The 8,317-nt window shown below is 31.5% G+C and overlaps 1 protein-coding gene across 1 annotated transcript; it reads left to right on the top strand.

Annotated features, from left to right (window-relative positions):
- The first annotated feature begins 200 nt into the window (after window positions 1–200).
- On the top strand, window positions 201–1,228 carry LOC121132230 (uncharacterized). Its single transcript, XM_040727617.2, has 3 exons — window positions 201–305; window positions 373–735; window positions 793–1,228. The coding sequence occupies exons 2-3, from the start codon at window positions 382–384 to the stop codon at window positions 961–963; spliced, it is 525 nt and encodes a 174-aa protein (XP_040583551.1). The 5' UTR covers window positions 201–305; window positions 373–381; the 3' UTR covers window positions 964–1,228.
- The last annotated feature ends 7,089 nt before the right edge of the window (window positions 1,229–8,317 follow it).

Below are 8,317 nucleotides of genomic sequence, written 5' to 3'. Positions count from 1 at the left end.
TTGACGGTCTCAGTTAATACAACTTTTACTACCTTTCCACCTCTTGGATACGCCTTCAATCTACTTGCACTTCAACAACAATACATTGAAAGTTGTTTACAATTTTGTTTATTTTTACAAAAAATAAAAATAAATTATTTTTTCGTTTATTGCAGGGATCTTTTGTGCCATTCTGCCCTCCTCCACCTCCTCTGGAAGAGGACATGACATCAGGTATATAAGGAACTAGCTCAGATACTAAAAGTATCATTCAGCTTCTGAGCATTCAACAACCAACAAGGATTTCACAAAAGTCAATTTCATTGGTAAGTCCCTCAGCTTTAGCTGAATATCTTATTATCACTTGTTAAACCACTATAAATAACCCAATAGCCAATCAATATGCAAACTTTCGCTGTCGTCTGCCTCATTGCCCTCGCTTCCGGAGTTGTTTCCGAAAACACTCAAGGAGGATCTTACGTACAAGATACTTATACGGCTCCCATTGCCGCTTCTGTGCCCAAAGAATCCTACTCCGCTCCAAGCTACGAAAGTGCACAGACCTACTCATATAGCGCCCCATCCGCTCCTCCCACTGGTTCTTACTACGCATCTGACTTTGCCCCTGCTCATAATGGTAACACTGGTTTCGGTTTTGGTGGAAACAATGGCGTTGCCTTTCCCAATGCTCAAAACTTGATCTCCACTGGTCTCAGCATTGTCGTAGGGATTTTCTTTGTTTCTCTTGTTTTCCAAGTAATTCACTTAAACTTCTTTTATTTGATCCTTATTAAAAGTATTTCATTTTATTAGATGTTGTCCAAGCTTGCTGCTTCCAGCTTCTTCGAAAAGATTTTCGATGGAATCTTTGGTGATGAGGATGCTCGTTACTTTGACCAAGGAACCATCGATCAACTCACCAACTTGGCTGTTGATGCTATCCAAAAATTCAGAGAGCAATATGAGGAAAAAGACTCTGAATAATTGAGTCATCCATAATTAGCGCCAGTTTTTCAAATCTACAAAATCTACCTCTTATTTATTATAAATTATAATTATTATTCATATTCTTCGAGCTTACCAGAAGTTATTAGTGAATATGCGGTAACAACCCCTGTGCCTTTTTGCACAACCCTCTCAACTTGTTTTTCATCCTTGAATGTATGATATAACTTAGATGTATTTCTTTCAACCTTTGTCTCAATAAAGATGTATTGATTCATTATTATATATAAAACGAATTGTTCTATTTTACTAAATTTAATTGAGTAACCGGTGGGTTGGATTTAGAGATATAGCATTATATAAAGTATGACAGCATCGGCTGAGATCTTGATGCGGCATTATTCCATTTTATCATATAATAAATTGAGTCTGATGAGTGAAAATGGCAAGAAACTTGGTTATACAAGTATAGTAATGTGTCGGTCTTATTTAGGACCGCGGTCCAATCCCACTTGGGGTCCTTAAAGAAAGTGAAATCAATCCCTTGTGAGGTCAATGAGGGTGTTTTACTTTTTTAATTATTCTGTTATATAATATAATTCATTATATAACTAAGAAACAATATAATATGATCGTATTGTATTGTTACTTAATGAAAAAAAAATATTTTTTTTGCAAAGATATGTGCAAAAATCTTAATACAGATTTCACATATCTTAGTTGACTAATAAATAACAACGATATTTTTATGAAAAATCCAAGGAGTGACAGTTAAGGACTGGTCCCAAGCAAGGCATAAAGAATATAAGGTATTTTCTTCAGAACTCTCCATGTGTGTCTAGGGAGTTTGCAATCTTATGACGTCATTGCAAGGTGAAATTTCGAATGATCATCGGGAAAAAGGATAAAATAAATTATTTTTTTCCGAAACTTTCTTCATTAGGTGTGCACATTTTGTTAAATTTTATTTCAATAGCCTAATTGTTGCTCAATGTCTTTATAGAATAAATCTCCTTATTAAAACTTACCCAATAACACTCAAATTATCATAATTATTAATGTCATATTTTTATATAATAAATTTTATACAATAACTAAAGAAACTTTTTTTCAGAAGGTTTAATATGATTTTTAATAAATAAATAAACATTTTCGAAAAACTATAACTTATGTGACAACGTTTTGAATTTTCTCACGATTTCCATATTTTCTTAAACATTAATTTGTATATTTAACTCCTTAATTATTTATGAATGTCCTTAATCGAGTATACTTTTAATGACCTCAAGAGGAAAGTTGGGAGCTGACGTTTGAAGTACAGATATCAAGGATTGAATAACTTGAGGCTGGCCTGAAATTTCCGGACAATGAAATGTCTCAAAGATCGTCTCAAACTTTCTTATTTGTTTTAAAAAGGACTCTGTTGGCTTAGTTATGCCTCCTCTTGACCAGGTGGATATCCATGGAGTATAATCGGAATCTGTACTTCGGGACTCCCATGTTTTGCATCCAAATTCAGGATATTTAAATGTAAATTTCCTGGCCAAATATCCGGCAATGTACCCGAGACCTAGAATTCTGCAGTCCCAGGAAGAAGAGGAGGAAAATGATGATGCTTCATATTCAAAATCTGGGTGCAAACTAATTCATTTGCAATCAAAGAAGCATCCTCATATTCCTTTAATCAATCCTTGGCTCGTTTGTTCCAGGTCATTCATAAGAAAACTAAGGAAATTATTTGATTTTGTCGGCCTGACCAAGAATGACTAATCTTAGTCTGTTGATACAGTCCACACTGGTGGGGTGGTCGTTAGCAACTCCAAGGGGCCTTAAACGTGTGGAAGAGGTTTTCTATGTAGTCCTGGTTTAATGTAAATGTTAGGACATATTTTATGTTAAGTTTTTCTTTCAAATCTTGAAACATGTTATTTAAAGATGAAATAGGAATTGAAGTCCCTTGCGGGACTTGCATTAGTATCCGTCCTTTCCCAATAGTTCTAGATCATTTCTTTCATCTTTACGAGGACCTCCTTTTGCTTATCGAAGTGGATCCCAAATCCACAAAAGTTTTGCTTAGTATCAAAAGGCTTTCGACTATTAAAGGCATCGAACCATGAGTCTATAATTTCAATAAACTAAGACGGAAACTTTTTTCTGTGAATAAATACTTGAATGCTGAGGCTTTTGTATGACCTAATAGTTGTGTTGCCAAATTAACACGCTGTCTTTGACTAGTTTGACAATCCAAGGTGAGATCTTTAATCTTATGCGCTATTTTTAATTCTTGGCAATCTCTAGCCATCAACTGAAGAAAATTATCTTTATTTATTGTGGATCCATCAGGTAGAAGGTACCCTTTATCTAGTAGATGATTTCTTAAAAGTTTAATCAAATGAGGTACATCATGGAAAAAATATATTTTTTCTGACGTATTAAAAGGATTCCAAAAATATTGAGAATTTTTAGTAATACCAAGTGCATTGATATTTGGCGGGCACATATCTGAAACAATTGCCACAATAGATATTCTTCTTTTTCTATCTCTTTGATTAGTTCAAATAAATTTTCGATAGACATGGGAACGTCAAAGTCAAAATATGCTGGCATTTTCCATGAACCATAAAGTCCACGTAACATTCCCACCAGAACCTCCTTTTTTGGGGGCAAATACTTGATCAAAATAGTGTGAATAGTCGTTGCTTCGTGTAATGTCAATCTCATTGAAAGATAAAACTCCCAGATGTTTCAATTGATCATTCGTTTTGGAAAACTCTGTAAAGATACGTTTCATAATTATTTGTTTATTAATTTTAATAATTTTCAATTTACCATCTCTTTTTTTTCTGTAAAATATCAAGAAGTTTGTGTTGAACTCCAAAGGGAACATTTAAACTTTGAAAACTACTTTCTTAAAGTTGACAACGCAGGCAAAGGGAGAGGATAATTTTTTTGAAAATAGTTATATCCTCCTGAGAGGGACCTTAAAATCAATTATTTTTGAATCTTTTCTTCTCTCCATTTTTTGGGTCTTGTCTTTGCCTTATTACTAAGAAGCACATTTGCTTGAATTGAAAATATCTTTTTAAACAAATTTAATTTCAAAGCTTTAAGTTCTTGTCTTTTTGATGTGTTCTTAGCCAATTTTATCTTTTCCAGAAAAATTAATTTTTTAAGCCTACTAATCCTTTTTTTCTTCATCTTATTTCTTCAATTATTATGTCCATCAATATTAATATTTGTTTGAATTGATGCAGATTTATATTATTTTTTCCCATTATAACATCCAAACCAGTGTTGCTTTGTTGTTCACTAGTGTTCATTGCCTCTTCACCATTTTCATTATTGTCCTCCATATCATGAACCAGATTATGAAACATGTTTTTGGTATTTCGGCCTGCGAGCCGCCTAGAAAAATGTATATTTCATGTAAATAAAGTAAAGCAATTCAATCGATCAAAAAAAGTGAAATTATTCAAGGTTTTAAGTTCTGTTGTGGCTTATATTGATGTCAGTTAAGGTCGAAAATGTTTAACAGATGTTAACGCTTTTGAATTTTGTTGAATAGCTTTATTAATATTATAGTAAAACTAGAAATCCAACCTTTGATTTCTCATTACTTTGATTTTCTTCAGTGCGTTCTGTAGGATTACCGAAAATAAATTGAGAGTTGGTACAAAGTTGGATTTCAATGTTTTCCGAACTTTTTTTATAATAAATTTAAAGCCTAACTATGTAAAAATAATCGTGGTTAAACAATATCTCTTTTAAATATAACTGAGGATGAGCTTTTTAATAAAACATAATTAAGTATATACCACAAGATAAAAGTAATTCGTGACGGACGAAACTATGAATACAAATAATATGATTTAACTCAATGTAATAAAAATAGTTAGTTCGTCATTTTATAATTGTGGTTTTATTATTAGTTTTGATATAAATTTTGGACAAAAATCATGTTTCACTAAATTTTGGTCTTGATCAATATAAGATTTTTTAATGTTTAATACCCCATCCAGAAAAGATGAATCATCATAATGATAATTACTTTATTAAACATCCTTCATAAATTGACTAAAACATATTCCCCTTTAAATATAATTAAACTCCTTAGCCGTAGGAGAAAGATTGGTAGCTCTTACCATGCTAAATATATTTTCAATACAGTCCGATGAGAAATGAGCAGTCATTACAAAACTTAAACCCGCTTTATGTGATAATTCTTGTAGATCAATTATAAACATTGTTGTTAAAATTGATCTAGTTTGAGCTGGTTTCCAATTGATGCAATAGTCAGTCCTTAAAATATCTTTTAATTATTTAATTATATTTATAAATCTCATAAGAAATCCATTAGCTTCTTCAAATTAAGATTCATCCTTATGACTAATAGCAAATATTAACAAATTTAATCATACAATTTTCTTTATGTATCAATAAACCAAGCCGTGACTAAAAGATTCTTATCCCATTTATTCTCTTGGACCATATATTAATTGACTTACTTACATCATGCCACAAAAACGTTAAAGCTGGCCTAACCTTCATTTATCATTTTTACTAACTTTGATTTTAGATTTTTCAAATTTACTAGAAGGTTTTATTATAAAGTCTTTTTGAAAATCTGCTACAATTCGAAAATGACTTAAGCAAATAGTATTAGAGGGAAGATTTTCTGAGGTAAGAATCTCCTCCAATAAAATAATATTATTCGAAAGAATAAGATTTTACCAATTTTTCGTCAGATGGGAAGAGTCAGCAAGAAAGTGAAATTTTATAATTAAATCAGCTGTATTATTAATTTTATTGTACAAATAAGATTTAATTCCACAATTTATACCAAATCATTGCCACCTATCTACATTTTGAGAACCCAATATCTTGAAGAGTAATTTATTTCAAATTTACTTTATAATTAAATGTAAATATAAAATATTTTCTAAGACTATAATCAATTATATCATCATAACGTCATGGAAAAGCGACATCTTGCAAAAATTGATGGAAAATATTGACCACACTATTTCCTCAAGGCTATCGGTACTCGATGCGTTACTTGGTATAATGTTTTACCTAGTACTAAAGGTCTCAAGGGAAAGAGCGGACACTTAGTGGAAGAAGATAATGTTTTTCCATTCTCCTTGCTGATTGGCTTAAAATTATGAACTGCCATAATACTTATTTAATGGTTCTTGGAGGGATTTTATTTGCAAATTGGTGGCAAATTGGTCTATATTCCAATTTTTTGTACTTAAATTATTTGCTTTAAGCTCATTTTGAGAATAATGTTTATGAGGAAGTCTCCAGAAGGACCGTGGAGTTTGGTACAAAATACAATAAATCTTATTATTTAAACATTAATAGATATAAAAACCAATGCTCATATGTATCTTTTACTTTTTATTTTGGGAATCTATCTCATGTATTCAAATATTAATTTGCCTAGAGGAATTTACCTATTTGTCTCCTTGACTAAGTCTTCTTGTTTATTCGGAAATAGTTATTTGATGAGTTTTGACTGACTCTCATCCTCATTTAGATGATAATGTGAAATAAGTTAAGTCCTTGGACTCTGTTTCTTTTGTGACTAAGGAATGACTCACAAAGATAACAAAGAGTTAACATCTTTTTGGATCAGGATTTTTCAAGAAAATACAACTGAATATAGTCAATTCATGAATTACTCCTCGACACGTAGTAATGGATGATTAAATTAAATAGAACTCTTTGCATGATAGTAATTTCAAAGAGCTTTGAGGAATGTGACAACTATTTCTTCTTATGAAAGTGAAGATAATTTTTATTAAAGAATGATTTCTTTTTTGCTCCTAAATAAAAGCCACAACAACAGAGGAATATCTATCAAGACATTCACTTCATACAGTTTATAAAAATATAAATACTATTTTTATGGGAGCTCTCTTCTCTTGTGCAATGGAAGGAAAGGTAGATGTTTTAAAAAATTTAAAGCATTTTTGATTTAGACTCTCTTGACTCATATTAAAAAAGATATCAATTTGACTATTATTTTTTTCTTTATAGAATGTGAATATTTAATACATATATGATGATATCCAGATTGTCCTATAAATTTAATTTTTGTAAATTGAAATCCGTTTTAACTTATTGATTCAACCTATATTTTTTTCATTAAATAAGGATTTCAATTATTTATTTTGGAATCCATGAGTAGTAGCTAATTTAAAATTAGTTGATTTAAAGTCATTCACTCACTTGTTTGAGCATTATAAGTAGTGAGGTCCAAATAATGCATAAAAATGGAGCCTAAATATGCAAGTAAAAAACTCAAAATTGCAAATAAAAATACAGAAATAGGGCAAAAACGCAAATAAATCTGGTAAAATAGATTGTAGTCTTGTAAAAAAAACAACAAATAAATAAATAAAATTTCTCTATAAAGTAGGTCCTTGTTCTATTGAATTGTCATCTGGTCCCTCAGATGGTCCTCCGTCAGCCTATTCCTCTGGTTAGTGAGGAGGTCTTTGAAAACACTGAAGGCTCTCTCACAGTCAATGAATGCCATGGGTGATCAGGTGAAGCTTGCTATGGTGTTAGGATCATCCTTTATACTTTGTACATTCTTGTCAGAGAGCACTGAGCAAATAAGACTCATTTTTCATATGCTGCTTTATTTTATTATCTTTTCAAGTTTTGTGGGCAAACATGGGGACGGCCAGTCTCTCACAGACATTCTCAATGATGGAAAATGCATGTACAAGAGGTAGCCTTTCGTCAAGCTGTGTGATGTACTCTTTTAGTACCTTGAAATTGGGTTTGATTAAGGAGAGGTCTTGGGCAAAAGAGGCATTTTCGAACGTTCGCTTGACAAACTCTTTGAAAATACTTAAGTTTTCTCGATAGGTCATTACTGAAGGTATTCAATATATAATTTTTAACATTTCACGTCGTAGTAATACACATCTGTTTACTAATAAAGATGTGTTTTGAATGATTAGGTGAAATATTACTTACTTGGCCGTTCAGTAACATTAGCTATATTTACCACCTCTGTCCCACTATCTTTTGACTATAGCCATTGATTTATTTAGTACAGCCAATTGTAAAATAGGTATAATCTCCAAGGGTAGTATTCTTTGGATGCACTATTGTGTTCTAGGACACAAACCCTATCCTATTCATCATTACTTGAACTATTGTGACCGATTTTAGACAAATTTTACGTCTATTTTGCTTTATCAGTGTAGTAGTGCTCTATTTACTCCTTTTTTTTATCTTCTGCATCTTTCCATTGTAAAGAAATTATGTAAATGAAATTATGGTTTTTTTGTTTGTAGTCATGTCGATCAAGACGAAAACCTTGTGTTTAGGGTACATTTGCGGTATATTGCCTAGATTTTTGACTTCAAACTGG

The sequence above is a fragment of the Lepeophtheirus salmonis genome, chromosome 2, assembly GCF_016086655.4.
Source record: "Lepeophtheirus salmonis chromosome 2, UVic_Lsal_1.4, whole genome shotgun sequence".
NCBI classification, from domain to species: Eukaryota; Metazoa; Arthropoda; class Copepoda; order Siphonostomatoida; family Caligidae; genus Lepeophtheirus; species Lepeophtheirus salmonis.
Note: the sequence above shows the minus strand (reverse complement) of the source record. Positions and strands in the feature narration are given on the sequence as shown.